Raw genomic sequence first — 15,948 nt, 5'->3', positions numbered from 1 at the left:
GGTTCATCAGTAACCAGCCATGAATAATATTGTTGTAAGTCTCAGCACCGAGGTCCACATAAAATTACATGCCTGCGGGGGACTCTTCCTGATGCGCTGACCTTCATAATCTGGAGAAGCTTAGTGGATTTCTAGTTCCCTAACCGTTCAGGAATTTCCTTGGCACCCAATATAGAACTGTTGAAAAGCAATTTCACTATTGGTTATGAGCCCAGAGTCTTATTAAGGTGAGATTTGAAAGGTTTTATCCTAAGAGGGGCTTAGAAAGCCCAGGGAAACTCAGTTTGAACTTCCTTAACTCTTTCTTTCAGGGAGACGGTGCTGTTGAGAGGGGAAAGCTGAATTTGCCTCCTGAGGCTGCCACCTTCCGGCTGTCTGACCTTGAATTAGTCATTGAACTCTTCGTTAGTTATTTAACTCTCCACGATGCTTTTCCTCCTGTCTAAAATGGAGTGATAGCTGTGTCTTCCCCGTGGAGTTGTGAGGTCTGGCAGGTGATAGGTCAAGGTGGGAAAGACAAAGTTCAGGGCCCAGGAAATGCTAGGTTTTGTTATTATGGGTTATCAGTCACGAGACTCTAGCACCTAGAGGGCTCCCACTTCTGACCTTATGTGCTATAGCAGTTTGCTAAGCTTGCTATTCTTGTGACTTTTCATTTGTTAGGAGTCAGTGGCACTGTCTGTGTTGTCCCTTAGGGCGAAGTTTGGTGGTTCAGGGGAAATCAGCTCTCATCTATCTCCATAGATGGATAAAGAGAGAGAGATGGATTAGGGCTGGTGCGTAAAGCCCTTCCAGAGAGCATCTCACATGTTGGGATTTCCCAGCTTCTCTCTTGGACTTGCGACTTACGAGTTCAGAAGTTTCTAAAGTGCCCTCAGTCATGTTCAGATGGAGAGCAGCGGTCGTCCCTGTCCCAGGCACAAAGCCACATACTCCTAGGGCAATGTCTGGCCCTAGAGATCATGTAATATTAACTGGGTATCCAGATGTAGCCCAGAAAACTAAAACTTATTTTTCTATCCTGGTCACCAGCATTTGGGATACACTTAAAATTTGAATAGAGATGCTCATCTACTTTTTGTCTTAAGGCATGTATGTTAAGTGAAATACCGTAAAACTAACCCCCTTTGGGTGTGCAGGTCTATGATTTTTGACAGACATCCTCAGTGGTGTGACTACCACTACATTTAAGACACAGGACATTTTCCTCACCCGTAAATGTTTCCTCTCCCTCCTTCCAGCCCCTGGCAGCTATGGCCTACTATGTCTTTATCCCTTCACCTAGGTTTTAAAAAGCCCGCTTGCCAGGAGTCTGGAAATTTTCTAGAAAACGTTCATCGTTCCATTTGGTATTCACTAGCGGTCCTGAACTCCTGCAGGCCTCTGGCTGCAGTCTGGGAGCCCTGCTCTGTTTATTCATCTCTTTACTCAGCAAAGCTTCACTGAGCTGCTCTCCGGTACAAGCCGTGAACGTGTGCTGTGACTTGAGACAAAAAGTTCTAACGCAGGGTCTCAACTCTCGGGAGCCACAGTGTGGCTGGGAGACAACACGTACGACTAAAGAGTTAAATAAAGGGCCGCTGCCTTAACTGGGCACGCGAGGCCGAAAGTGAAGGCACGGCACAAGGTCGTGTCATGCTGTCGTTTTGGCCAAGCCATGGGGACAGCAAGCGAGGGGCCCGCAGGAAAGAGAGGGCAGTCTGTTCTGGGGGGTCAGGAAAAGGCCCCCCGAAAGCAGAGGCATCTGACTCCTGCCTGCCACTCACCCTCCCCTTCCGCCCACTGCGCTGCCGCCTCACCGAAGCCTTTGATTTCCTGTAACTGGAAAAAAAAATATCCCACTTCCTGAACTTTCATCACGGGCCCTCCGCCCTCCCCGCTTTTCCTTTTCACTACTGTCCTCAGTTTATTCTCTAGATCATTGTGTGCTGGCCTCCAGCCCTACTGGACTTCTTACAAGCCAGATCCTGGACTAGATTACACTTCCTCTACCCTTCCTACCTGACAACAGTGCCTTGTACAAAGAGGATGCTCAGGAAATCTCTGTTAGTTGAATGGCTGAGTTGGGACTTATGGGGGAAAACACTGAGGGAGAGAATTCCTGGTCAGAACAAAGGGACATAATTAGGAAGATGCTTGAATGGCTGCCACAGTTTATACTCCCAGGAATGACAATGCAAGGGAGAGATGAATTTTGGAGGATTGTAAGTTAAAGGGGCCTTGATTTAAATCAAATCTATATAAGATCTTAATTTTCTTAGTATGTAAGGTATCAGTTTTATCCACCCCCTCATCAAACACACACACACACACACACACACACACACACACGTCCTGTTTGGTTTCTATCTCCACCCACCAATTTGGGAAAGGACAGGACCCATCTTGTTTTCCTGCCGTCTTATTTTACTTGGGAGAGGAGGCAGAAGAAACTTGAGAGAGGTCAGTGTCAGCGCTCAGTCTGTGTCTGGTGAGCTGCATAATTGATGCTCTCAGGCTCAAGTAGTATAGTCCAAAGGATAAAATAAGAATTTGGGAGTCTGCCTGCCATATTTAGCCTGCCTTCCTTTTCTTTAATTTTATCCCCTCCAGGAAAACCCACACGGCATCCAGTTTCCCTTCCATTCTGTATGCTGTGGCTTTGTGGAGTCTTTTATCACATCCCCAAATCTCCTTTCCCAGCCTCTTCGGTGCTTTTTTTTTCTTTGCTAGAAAATCCATGAATTCTCACTGCCTTCTAAAACCTTACCTGAATAGAAATCAGGTAATGTTCTCCCTACCTTACTGCTAGTCACTTCATCACCCCGCTTCAAGCAGTTAAAACAGAAACCCACGTATAAACAGAAATACTTGAGTAATCAAAATATTATACTTTGAGCAGTGAAAACAGGAACTGGCCCATGATGCTAACTTCTCAAGGAGACTGGAATGTGGCCACCTTCCCGCCTAATCTGAACATTTTACAGGTGGCCCGGGACGTAGAGCACAGCCCATAATCCACGCTGTGTGACTTTGGACGAGCTACTGTACTTCTCTGTGCCTGACACTCTTCATTTATAACAGGATAATGATGCTTTCCCTGTCATTCCCATGTGTTGAAATGTTAAAATAACTTATACAGGCATGAGTAAAACATTGATTATGAGGGCAAAGTGCTTTGAGAGAGGCCCTTGGGAAAACATTGTTGGTCCCATTTGTTTATGGGTGCCAGTTTTCAGGGATATTCCATCCAATCAATTGTCAACAGAAGTATAAGGTCAGCTCTGTTTGAAAGTAAGACAGGGCATTAGGGGCATTCAAATTAAAACCACGATGAGGTATCACCACACATCTATCAGAATGACTAAAGTCAAAAAGTAGTGACAGGGCTTCCCTGGCGGCGCAGTGGTTGGGAGTCCGCCTGCCGATGCAGGGGACGCGGATTCGTGCCCCGGTCCGGGAGGATCCCACATGCCGCAGAGCGGCTGGGCCCGTGAGCCATGGCCACTGAGCCTGCGCGTCTGGAGCCTGTGCTCCGCGACGGGAGAGGCCACAACGGTGAGAGGCCCGTGTACGGCAAAAAAAAAAAAAAAGTAGTGACAACACCAAAAGCTGGCTAAAATGTGCATAAATTAGCTTGTCCATACATTGCCAGTAGGAACGTAATATGGTATAGCCACTCTGGACACTAGTTTAGCAGTTTCTTGTAAAACTAAACATATAATTACCATGTGTTCCAGCAATTGCACACTTGGGCATTTGTCCCAGAGAAATGGAAACTTATGTTCAGATAAAACCTGTGCATGAATGTTCATAGCAGCCTTATTCATGATAGCCGAAGAATGGACAGGAACCTACAATTCCTTCAGTGGGTGAATTGAGTTGGGTTCCTCCAATTGAAGGAACCTACAGTTCCTACTGATACACCCCAAAACTTGGATGAATATCCAGGGAATTCTGCTGAGTGAAAACAGCCCATCTCAAAAGGTTACTGTGTGAGTCCATTTGTGAAGCATCCTTGAAATGACAAAAATTATAGAAATGGGAAACAGATGAGTGGTTGTCAGGGGTTAGAGACAAGGGGAGGAGGCTGAAGGAAGGTGGATACAGTTACAGAAGATGCTTGTGATGATGAGACTGTTTGGTGTTTTGACTGCGGAGGTGGGTACGTGAAACCGCGTATGTGATGAAATTGCACAGAACTAGGTACACACACACGAAGGAGTACAAGTGAAACGGAGGAAATCTGAACAAGATGCATCGATTGTCAAATGTCAATATCCTGATACTGTATGATAGTTTTGCACATGGGTAAAGGGCACGTGGGATCTGTGTATTATTTCTTACAACTGCACGTGATCTCAGACTGAAAAGTTTAAAAAACAGTTGAGTCAGGATTTCAGAGGCAGGGTGGTCAGAATTCATATTATCAGTGTTTTGAGGAGTTGATGCTCCGAAGGTGTGTTAGAAAATTGGGAAAGCATTCTTTTCCATTGTTCTGATATGACATCCATTGTCTGCAGAGGAGGAGGCAGGCTGGGAGTATGAACGGAGCGTCCCACAGCTAGAAATGACACAATAGGGTGGATTTTGGTGGTCCTCCCTCTTTTTTTTTTTTTGCTGTACGCGGGCCTCTCACTGCTGTGGCCTCTCCCGTTGCGGAGCACAGGCTCCGGACGCGCAGGCTCAGCGGCCATGGCTCACGGGCCCAGCCGCTCCGCGGCACGTGGGATCCTCCTGGACCGGGGCACGGACCCGTGTCCCCTGCACTGGCAGGCGGACTCTCAACCACTGCGCCACCAGGGAAGCCCCTTCCCTCATTATTAAGGTTTGATGATGTCTCTCTGGACCCCAGGACCCAGAAACTAGCACAGCAGCTTCCTTTAGAGCGAGAGCAGAGAACAGAAATGGGTCAGGTTCAAAGCACTGTTTATCTCTCTGGCCCTGGGGCTAGGTCTGGATGCAGCTCTTGTCCTGCAGCCTTGGCTGTGGCCGGGTTGAGTTTGGGATGTTGCCACGCGTAAGCCCCATTGGCAGGCACACTGGAAACAGCCCTGGCGAGCCAGGTTATTGGCAAGTTGCTTCTCCAGGGACATTAACCCAAAGCTAAGGCTTGTTCTTATTTCATGGCAGATGACATTTGGTGACCAGGAATCTGACTCTTGGCCTCTCTGGGGGAGGTTTCCTTTCTCGAGAGTGTGTGCTAGGATTGTGAAGGCAGGTGATGTTGGTGCATGATGGCTGTCTTTTCTTTGAAGTCGTAGGACAGTCACATCTGGACAGCAACATTGAGGATCAAGAGATTGTCACTAATCCACCAGACATCTGCCAAGTTGTGGAAGTGACCACTGAGAGTGATGAACAGGCGGTCAGCATGAGCGAGCTCTACCCCCTGCAGATCTCCCCCGTGTCTTCCTACGCAGGTAAGGCGGGGGCGGGGCGGGGGTCGGAAACTCTGGAACTGAGCAAGGAAGCAGGGAGGGCGATCCTTTAGTCTAGGGTCACTCGCTGATTTCACCAACATAGCAGAGAACCTCTCCTGTTTCCTAAGGATTATTCTGTCTGGAACTAGTCTTGCTTTAATGTCCTCAACCAACATCTTCTAGGATATTTTTGTTCTCAATTCGAAGACCCAGTCACAGCATTTCACTTGATCACCCGTCAGATGTTCACGCATGACCAGCGAATAAGAAGATTTCTCTGGGGAAGTAGTTCATCTGAGTCCATTTTATTTGCGCAAGTTATCAGAAATTCGGAAGGATGTTTTTAATGGAATCTGAGTTTGACCCAGCTGGATAGGACCTTAGGGATCACCTCTTCCGGTTCCTTCGTTGGAATAGAAGGGATTCCTCCAGGCCACACGGCCAGTAGGTGTTTGGGTCAGGACTCAAACTAAACCTTCAGGCCCCAAGTTCCATTCTGTCGTTCAGCAAGTTTACTTGTCACTTCCACGTATTTTCCTCTGCTTTTTCAATTTCATACAGCTTCTAGCTGGGCCAGGGACTGAGCCCACTGCAGATTCCCCAGGGAATGGCCACAGAATGGCAGGAATTGGCCCCGACAGTCACAGAATTAGCACCGGGTTCAGTGGGTTCTTCCATCCTTACGGGATATAGTGGCGGCTCCTTTTCCCACCAACATTACATCACCTTATGCACTCCTTCTCATGGTCTCCACTTAACTTTTGGTGACTCAGTTACAATTCTGACATATAAGTTCTGAGGCAGGGTTATTGCTTGCAGATATTACAAATAAGAAGCAGAGGCCCTATCATGAGTAACCAGAGTCGCTCTAATAAATAGTTCAGGAATTCTTCCCAGTGTCCTTTATGTGTTGCCAAATAGCGTGTCCTTCAGTCAGGACGCCACCCCAGTGAGCGGCACAGAGTCCGCGTTAGAATTAGGTTGATTCAAAGGACAAGTTGTTTGTGAATTATCTGCCCCTAAATTAACCTCATATTTCCTGAACCCCAACTTTCTTTCCTTTTAACTTATTTTTTTCCACTGTGGTAAAATCCCCACAGCATAACATTGACCACTTTTAGCCATTTCTCGGTGCACATTGCGGCAGCATTAAGTGACCTACATCGTTGTGCAACTAGCACCACCCTCCATCTCCAGAACTTTCTCATCTCACACAACTGAAGCTCTGTGCCATTATACAATAACTCCCCCCCCCTCCCCCAGCCCCTTGGCCAGCCCCCTTTTACTTTCTGTCTCTCTGAATTTGGCTACTCTAGGTACCTCGTGTAAGCGGAATCCTACCACATTAGTTCGTTTGTGACGGGCATATTTCACTTCGCAGAATGTCCTCAAGGTCCTGACTTTCTTTCGTGCTGGGAACATAAAAGGAAAGTGAGAACGAACCTTGGCTACAAGAAGCCTATAATCTTGTCAGACAGGATAAGCTTGTCATCAGTTATTTATTCATGAAACATATTTTGAACTCCTGCGTGTGCCAGTCCTTCTTGCATATCTGCCAGTCCTCGTAATAATTACTATTTGTCACGTGTTTGTTGTACCCAGGGTACTGTGCTAAGTGCTTGAAATCGATTGGCTTATTTAATTATCATGAGAATAACCCCGTCAGCCTGGGTACTGTCATTATTCTCTCTTTAAAAGTTAGGTATCGGGGGCTTCCCTGGTGGTGCAGTGGTTGAGAGTCCGCCTGCCATTGCAGGGGACACGGGTTCGTGCCCTGGTCCGAGAAGATCCCACATGCTGCGGAGCGGCTGGGCCCGTGAGCCATGGCCGCTGAGCCTGCGCGTCCGTAGCCTGTGCTCCGCAACGGGAGAGGCCACAACAGTGAGAGGCCCGCGTACCGCAAAAAAAAAAAAAAAAAAAGTTAGGTATCGGGCTTCCCTCGTGGTGCAGTGGTTAAGAATCCGCCTGCCCAAGCAGGGGACACGGGTTCGAGCCCTGGTCCAGGAAGATCCCACATGCCGCGGAGCAACTAAGCCTGTGCGCCACAACTACTGAGCCTGCGCTCTAGAGCCCGCGAGCCACAACTACTGAAGCCCGTGTGCCACAACTACTGAAGCTTGCGCGCCTAGAGCCTGTGCTCTGCAACAAGAGAAGCCACCGCAATGAGAAGCCCACGCACCGCAACAAGGAGTGGCCCCCGCTCACTGCAACTAGAGAAAGCCCGCGCGCAGCAGCAAAGACCCAACGCAGCCAAAAATTAAATAAATGAATAAATAAATAAATTTATTTTAAAAAAAAATGTTAGGTACCTGAGGTCAGTGGGGTGAAGCAGCATGTCCAGAAACGGACAACCCGTAGCACAGTCAGACCCATACGTGGCTGATGCCAAAGGCCTGCTTTTAGCCCCTTGACTGCACTGCTGCCCTGCAGGACCGTGTGGGGCTCTGCCATTCAGAACAGTTCACCTCCCAGAATCTCAAGGACCAGCCGAAGGAGGCAGAGCAGAATGTTTATGCCCTAATTTTACAGTTGAGATAACTGAAACTTGAAACACTAAGCCACTGTGCTTACATTTCACTGACGAGGGCTGGAAATGTGTGACTTTCCTCTCTATCACGCTGCTGCAGGCATTATTACACCCCAAGTGTTTTTTTGTTTTTTTTTTTTAAGGGCTTGGAGCTTTAAAATAGACTTTTCTATTTATCTATTGAGTTGGACTTTTCTGAAGTCTTCTTGGGGATTCTGGAAAGGCGTCTTCTTGCTGTTCTGCCAGCACTGGCATTTTGCTTTAGCAGAAGAGTCCCAAGAACAGCTGATTCATGCAGAGAGAAATGAAAATCTCATTACCCTTTTCAGGACATTTGCAAGATTCGAAAAGAAGGATTTTGGTGCCAGGCTGGCGGGCAGTGCGGGTTTGGTTGGAGCCTGGTGTCTCAGCCTGGCCTTTAGTTCTTTCGATTGTTTTCACTGTCTGAATTTTCTAGAACCCTCTGGAGGGAAGCTTCCTGGATAGAGTCAAGACAAGTACTTTTCTAGAGCCTATGACACATAAGAAACTTATCTGTTACTGACCATGGGTAGCTAAAATCTTTCAGTCAGGGATCCCATAGCTTGCTACTAGGAAAGGCAACTCTTTGGTGGTATTCACTTTCTAACTTTACGTTCCCCACGAGAATAGGCTGTTTGCCTGTTTCTCATGACAGGGTCCCTTTGTGTAGACTACTGAACTGAATTGCAGCCTCCTCAAACCACTTCATTCACTTAGAAGCCGGTATTTGGAAGCGGTTGTTGGCTATTTTCCCCCTCTACTGATCATTGAAATATAACCCCAGTGGTATTACAAAAACCACATTCATTTTTGCAAGTCTGTCTTCTCCATGGTCTAAATATTACGGTGAAGCAAGAAAAGGGACAGTTCCTTTGAGTGCAGGTACTTGCATTGGATTGTTTTAAGACAACATGAAATTCTAGTTGGATTCATAAAACTATGTCCTGGGGAGGGATGTCCCAAAGCCCAACCTTGGGAAACTCTAGAGACGAGTCATTTTTATTTTTAAAGATCTACCGCAAAGTGGCCTCTTGCCTGCTGTGTGGCACCAGGATTTTATTGGGTTGTGGGTGGTTTAGTGAAGAAAGCCACAGTAGTATTTTGGGGAAGGCTGGACGAGAGTATGGAGAAGAAAGTATAAGACGAAGGATTGATTGGTGATAACTGAGAGAAGGGAGATTTCCTCCTGACCAGTGACCAGCGGGAAAGACTTTGGGTCCTTCTGGAAACCGTAGCAGGCTTGCATTTTGTTGGGTGCGGCAAAGATAGAAGTGCTGTCAGAGGACTCTGATTTGAACCTCTTCATTGAGCCTTCTAGGGAAAGTAATTAAGGAAATGATTGAGGGAAAGGAATCCTTGTCAATCTTATTAATAAAACGTGTTGAACAAGAGCCTTCCAGAAAATGTACCAAGATGTCGTAGTGCAAAAAGGCTGTGACAGAAGACATCTCCCTCCCCATCATGTTCCTGAGATGGTCTGACGATAAAAAACTGGGCTAAGTGGAGTGTGAGCCTGAGACTAGCATCATTGTAAAACTGCAACTCTGGAAGAAGCATCTTTGGGGTCATCTAATCCAAGCCTCTTCCTTCCCTCTCACCCCAGTCGCTTTCTGGGAAACGGAGACCAGAAAGATGAAACAAACTGCTTAGGTACCTGTTATTACTCTGTAAACACTTGCAACTTACTCAGACCGTGCTTGGGAAGCAACTCCCAAATTTTTTTTTAAATTCCATTCTACTCAAAGCAAATACGAAACCAAGTCCAAAGTAATCAGAAGGAAAAATGAAACAACTGATGTTGCTGTGTCGGTGGTAACACTGATCTGGAAGCAGGAGCTGCCATGAATTCATTTGTTCTATAAGAACCGATCTTGAAAATGGCAATGATGGAGTAAAACCAAGAAAACAGAGGAAAATGGGCATGAGTGTCCCCAACAGAGCACCCTGAGCCAGTGACCCAGGGGTGGCCGCGAGCACCACTGTTATTCTAGAGAGAAGGGTTTGGGGTCCTCAGGCTAGAGCTTCAAGCATTTCCTGCTCCTAGGCTCAAGGCGCTCAAGGCCATTCTTTTTTTTTTTTTTTTTTTTTTTTGTGGTACGCGGGCCTCTCACTGTTGTGGTCTCTCCCGTGGCGGAGCACAGGCTCCGGACGCGCAGGCTCAGCGGCCATGGCTCACGGGCCCAGCCGCTCCGCGGCATGTGGGATCCTCCTGGACTGGGGCACGAACCCGTGTCCCCTGCATTGGCAGGCGGACTCTCAACCACTGCGCCACCAGGGAAGCCCCTCAAGGCCATTCCTTTAAACGATGAAAATGAGAACTCCCAGTTTGCTTATGTGGAGAGTTTTCAAAACTACTTCAGAGGCAGTTGATCTTCCTTTAGAAACGGTGCTCTTCAGCCACCGTTTGTGTCAGCTGGAAACAGAAGTTCAAAGCATGTGAACTTGTCTTGTCTCCGACTATCTCCCTGAAGTTGAAAACTGGGTGCTTACAGGCGATTAACATTCTGATTCTGTTCATGGTTCGTGCCAGGCCTTACCAAGGAGTCTTCCCCAGGGTCTGCCTTCCCACCCCTCCCATGGGCTGTGGAATCCCAGAACCTTGGTCTAACCTGCCCGTTTTTGCCTATTTCCAGCGCCCAGAGCAAGCCTGGTGGCATCTTGTTTTTATGTGAAGGGGAGAGGAACAGAAGATGATGGTGTTTATGGAGGGTGATTAGGCGTGAGGGGGCCTAGACCTACAGGAAGGGAAGAGAAACCTTGGCTCCGGAGCTCTGAGAAAGCTAACCATAAAAATGGAAAGGGGATCTTGAAGTTTCACCAGAGGCTGGAGCAGCAGGAGAGCTTCAGCGCCCGGGGCCCTGGAATCAGAAGCTTGCTTTGTTTTCCCTCCTCTGTGCTGACTCAGTCCACGACGACTTTGGCTGGTTTCTCAACATCTCTGTTCCGCATTTTTCTTGGGAGTGGCAGCGCTGACTGCTGCCTCCTCAGGGTCCTGGGCTAGCCTGAAGGTTGAGTGGAGGGGCCTTTTCCCTTGCTCTTGTGTATAATTTGCTTTTGTGTGGAAACCTCTCTTGTGCCCGGCCTTGCCAGTTTGCCCTGACAACTAGGGTTGGGCCTTCTCCGGGCTTCTGCTGCCCCTGCTGGGGATGCTTAGGGAAGTCGGCTCAGTCTGAGGAGTGGACGGGCCCGTCTTCTAGTTGCTGGGGGTTGGGTTTATCGGCAATCACTTGTGCCCAGGTGAAGTCACTGGAGAACAGTAGCCGAGAAACGTGCATGGAGACCCCAGGGTGGGCCCCGTGTAGTAACTTTCAGTTTCTTTGTTCGAGGAATGAATGTGTGCCCCAGTTTGTCCGTTTGTTCCTTAGCCTTTAATTCATGGAGGGCCTGGTCTGGGCCTGGTGCCCCGGGTCGTCAGAAGGACTCTATCTGGGCTGGGAGCCACCTGGTCACAGCTGTACCACCAGCAAGACGTGAGGCTGGAGGCCAGTCCCTCTGTAGGTTTGGGATGGAAGGGGTAGAAGGCACAAGAACACATAAGGCCTTCTGCACAATCAAGGGGTGACAGGACCTGCTCCCTGACTTAGAGACTGAACAAGACCTGCGTGCAGAGCACCGGCCCACGGGCCCCCAAAACGTTCACTAATACAGCTTCCCTTCAGGCCATGTCTGCGAAGTGAATGACCCAGACTCAGGGCTCTCTAAGGGTCCGTGTATTTTGGAAGTTCTACCCACTGTGTTTCATTTTCTCAATGCTGTGAACCCTGAAAAACTGCACACCATCAATTCTGTACTTAAAACAATTAACATTTTTCTACTTAAAAAAAATTAGTTTGCTTTAAAAAAAATCAAAAATTTTTTTTACTTAAAAGAATCTTGTATTCTATGTACAGGTGATGTGTAATCGCTAGCTATTGAGTGTGACCCTGTCACCGTAGCATGGGGTGCAGATCCCCTGTTGAATGAGGCTCAGGACAAAGGCGCACCAACATTTGCTGGGTGTGGGCTGCGTTCCAGGCCCCGTACTAGGCCTTTCCCTCACTCATCACGTAATCCTCTTTCGAAGGTGTTTATACTCCCATTTTACAGATGGGGAAAGTGTGCCTCAGTGAAGTTAAGTAACTTGCTTTGTGTCTCACAGGTGGCAGGATGAATCAGGATGGTAAGTGAGTTAGTTATCTATTGCTGCGTGACCCTATAACCACAAACTTAGTGCCTTAAAACAACACACATTTATTATCCCACAGTTTCTGAGGGTCGGGGGAGCAGACATGGCTTGGCTGGGTCCTCTGCTCAGGGCATTCTCTGCACAGACCAGCAGCTGAGGTCTGGTCCAGGGCTGCTGTCTCATTTGAGGATGGGATCGGGGAGGATCTGCTCCCAGGCTCACAGGGTTTGGGGCAGAATGTAGTTCCTGGCAGGTTGTCAAACTGAGGGCCTCAGTTTCTTGCTGGCTGTTGGCTGGAAGCGGTCCTTAGTTGTCTGTCATGTGAGCCTCCCCGCCATGGCTGCTGGCTTCCTCAAAGCCAGCAAGGGAGATGGTCTCCTCATTAGACAGGTTGCAGGGTTACATAACGTCATCACGTGCATCCCATCGCCTCCACTGTGTTCTGTTGGTTCAAAGCAAGTCACAGGCCCCGCCTGCCCTCCAGAGCAGGGAACCCCACAAGAGGGTAAACACTCAGCAGCTGAGCCACCCTAGAATCTGTGCACCCACAGTAACCCAGGGGGAAGGTGCCACTTTATTAACCCAGGATATAAGTACTGAAGGGCCGTGAGGGAAAGGAGGGATCTGAGGAGAATGGGGCTCATCTGGGGAGGCTGGGCTGGGACTTAAATGAACCAAATGCCATGAATGGGAACAGACCAGTGAGCGGCTTGTGGTGGAGCAGCTGTGAGGAAAGGGCCTGACGTGGAGCCAGCAGAGGGCCGGGGGGCAGGGCGGGCAGAACGCGGATGGGCAGCCCGGGGGCCCAGCACCCCATCCCGGGAAGAGAGGCCATGAATAAGCATAGCCTGGACCTGGGAAAACGAGCCACCCTTCATCTCTAAATTCCTCCCTAGCATCTCCCAGGCACACGCGTCTGACCTGACACAAGGGGACGGAGGTTATGAGTTTAGTGATGCATTTCTCTTTTGAAGAAAGACGTGCTGATGTATTGTTTTAAACACTGCCTGGGCCTCGAAACAGTTTGGGTGGCAGGAATGATGGGCCTGTGTTTTTCTCTCTGTGAACAGAAAGCGAAACTACGGACAGTGTGCCCAGTGATGAAGAGAGCTCGGAGGTAAGCCTGGTGGCGCCGGCGCAAAGCCTTCCCAACTGGCACGTTGGTTTCCCCGCTGCTGGTGAAGTTTCTTTTCTTTTGAGCATGAGTTTCACTTTTGGATTTTTTTTTTTTGGTGGTGGTGGTGGTAAAATATACATCACATAAAATTTACAGTGCTTTTGACTTACAAAACGAAGCTTTGGGAAGTAAATGGGAGGGAAGGGGGTAAGATGTTACTGTGAGAAAGGAGGCTATGATGGCAGGAAAAGGCCAAGAAATGTAAACATCCTAATTCACAAGCAGAAACAGAAGGTCCAAGTGGCCCAAGGCAATGATGAGAAGTCAGTGTCGGAAAGTGCTAAGCAAAAGTAGCTCCCCAGATACCGGGAGTGTCCCCTCCCCCCCAGCCCCCCTGTGATCCCTGCCCACGGGCCAGGTATGTGTTCAGTCCGGATTCCAAGTGGCTTTGCTTCTGATCTCACTCCTCTTGGCTAGGCTCAGACAATGGCAGGAAATGGCTGGAACTGTGAGGGGAAGCATTCCTGCGAAGCCTGCTTTGTGTCTGTGTTTGAGTGAGTGAGTTAGTGAGTGAGAGACAGACAGACAGACAGAGACTGACTACTGATTGTCTGAATTAGTAATTTCCCAATGTACTAAACACTTTAAAGTATAGTCCAGGAATTCTGAAAGACAGTGGGTGGAGATGCGCACATACGTTCGGAACCTGTTTCTTCAAGGTCAGAATTCGAGCTCCTTCTCTGAATGACGCCACCCTTGAAGCCAGCTATGTGCATGCACTCTGGAGCGCTAAGCTGTACCCGTTTGAAAGCAGTCTAGGGGCGTTCCCTGTCTTTTATTGGGTTCCTCGCTTCCGGCACTCTGAAAATGCAGCTTAACTCAAAGATCAGATCGGGCCATCTGTGAGGACTTAGTCGCCGTGACACAACAGCCATCCTGGCCCAAAGCTACCTAACCATGAGGCCGGGCAGCCGGAGTAGAGGGGAACCAGAAACCAAGCTGCTGCCTTGTTTTCCTGCCTTCATAGAACAGCCTTGGCTAGATTTCTGGGAGGTAGCCAATGGGCATGGATTAAAAAGGGAAGAGAAACTGTGCTTGGGGCATGCATGGCTGGGAATGGATTTCAGTTCAGGGGTGTGGAGTTGCTAAGGTTCTCGTTTATTCCATGCCTCTTAAGAAACTCAGACACCAACACATGGGAAGGGTGGCACATTGTTTAAAAAGCCATTCAAGAGAAGGCAAAGGAAATGTATATCATGATTATTTTCTTTGAAAGGGCCGACCACACTGGCGGAAGAGGAACATTGAAGGCAAACAGTACCTCAGCAACATGGGGACACGAAGCACGTACCTGCTACCCAGCATGGCGACCTTCGTCACTTCCAACAAGCCCGACCTCCAAGTCACCATCAAAGAGGAGAGCTGTCCCGTGCCTTACAACAGCTCCTGGCCCCCGTTCCCAGACCTCCCCCTCGCCCCCTCCGTGACCCCAGCGCCCAGCAGCAGCCGGCCAGACCGGGAGACCCGGGCCAGCGTCATCAAGAAGACCTCCGACATCACCCAGGCCCGCGTCAAGAGCTGTTAAGCCTTCCACTTCCCCTGGTGGTTGTTGGGATTTCTTGGCTTTGTTTTATTGTTTGTTTGTATTATATTTTTCTTTCTGACACCTATTTTAGACGAATCTTAAGGGAAAAAGCCTTGACAATAGAACTTTGATTGCTGTGTCCAACTCCAGTACTGGAGCTTCTTTTTAACTCAGGACTCCAGCCCCTTGGTAGACGCATATCTCTAGAGCCTGCTGGATCTCCCAGGGCTGCTCCCTCAAGTTCAAGGACGTCATAGGACCAACACCCACACGGGCAGTGAGGTGCTGCATTGCCTGCGGTCAAGGCCAGCATGGTGGAACGGATGCCTCTGAATGGAGGAGAAAATGTGAACTAGCTGGAATTTTTTATTCTTGTGAATATGTACATAGGGCAGTACTAGCGACATTGCAGTCTGCTTCTGCACCTTATCTTAAAGCACTTACAGATAGACCTTCTCGTGACCCTGCTCTGTTCATAGCACAGTCAGCACCCCTCTTCCCTCCTCCCCCCTTCCCCCTTCCCATCTCCTCCTCCTGCTTTGCAGCCCCTCCCCTCCCAGCCCCTCCCCTCGTTTGCCTCCCCTTCATCCCACCCCCTCCCCTCCCTCCCCTCCCTCCCCTCCCTCCCCTCCCCGGCCCTCCTATCCCCTTCATTTCTTTCCTCCTTTTCCTGCCCTCAAAGGCTGTGTTCCACATCCCTGAGGAGGAGAAGAAAATGAACTTCTCCACAGATGTCCCATTTTAAAAGACTGCTTTAAAAAACAAAACAAAAAAAAAAGAAAAGAAAAAAAGAAAATCTTTCTAATCTGCTATGCTTGAATGCCACGCGGTACAAAGGAAAACTATCATGGAGAGATTATGCAAATTCCCAGATTTGAAGAGAAAAATACTCTAATTCTAACCAGAGCAAGCTTTTTTATTTTTTATACCGGGGAATATTTTATTCAAGGTAAAATTCTAAAGAAAATATAATTGTTTTTTATCTTTTCTACAGCAAATTTATAATTTTAAGATTCCTTTTCTGGTTTATCGGCAGTTGTTATTACATCCTTGTGGCACATTTTTTTTTTTTAATTTTGTAAAGGTGAAAAAGCTTTTATGAGCTCATGTAGCAATCAAATTATCCTGTGG

General features: G+C 48.4%; 1 protein-coding gene across 2 annotated transcripts in view; it reads left to right on the top strand.

The window, feature by feature from the left end:
• IRF2 (interferon regulatory factor 2) overlaps positions 1-15,426 on the top strand; it is an 84,072-nt gene extending 68,646 nt beyond the window's left edge. The window contains exons 7-9 of one of the 2 annotated variants that reach the window (XM_082863959.1): positions 5,244-5,402; positions 13,186-13,232; positions 14,509-15,426. In XM_082863959.1, the coding sequence (XP_082720085.1) occupies positions 5,244-5,402; positions 13,186-13,232; positions 14,509-14,817 (515 nt within the window). In that variant the 3' untranslated portion in view covers positions 14,818-15,426. Of the gene's footprint in view, positions 1-5,237; positions 5,403-13,185; positions 13,233-14,508 lie in introns of both variants that reach the window. The other variant, XM_082863958.1, reaches the window with a different exon arrangement.
• Positions 15,427-15,948: the final 522 nt, after the last annotated feature.

Source organism: Leucopleurus acutus (assembly GCF_964270905.1).
Source record: "Leucopleurus acutus genome assembly, chromosome: 21".
In the NCBI taxonomy this organism is placed as follows: Eukaryota; Metazoa; Chordata; class Mammalia; order Artiodactyla; family Delphinidae; genus Leucopleurus; species Leucopleurus acutus.
The sequence above is the reverse complement of the archived record's forward strand: the minus strand, read 5'-3'. Positions and strand labels throughout refer to the sequence as shown.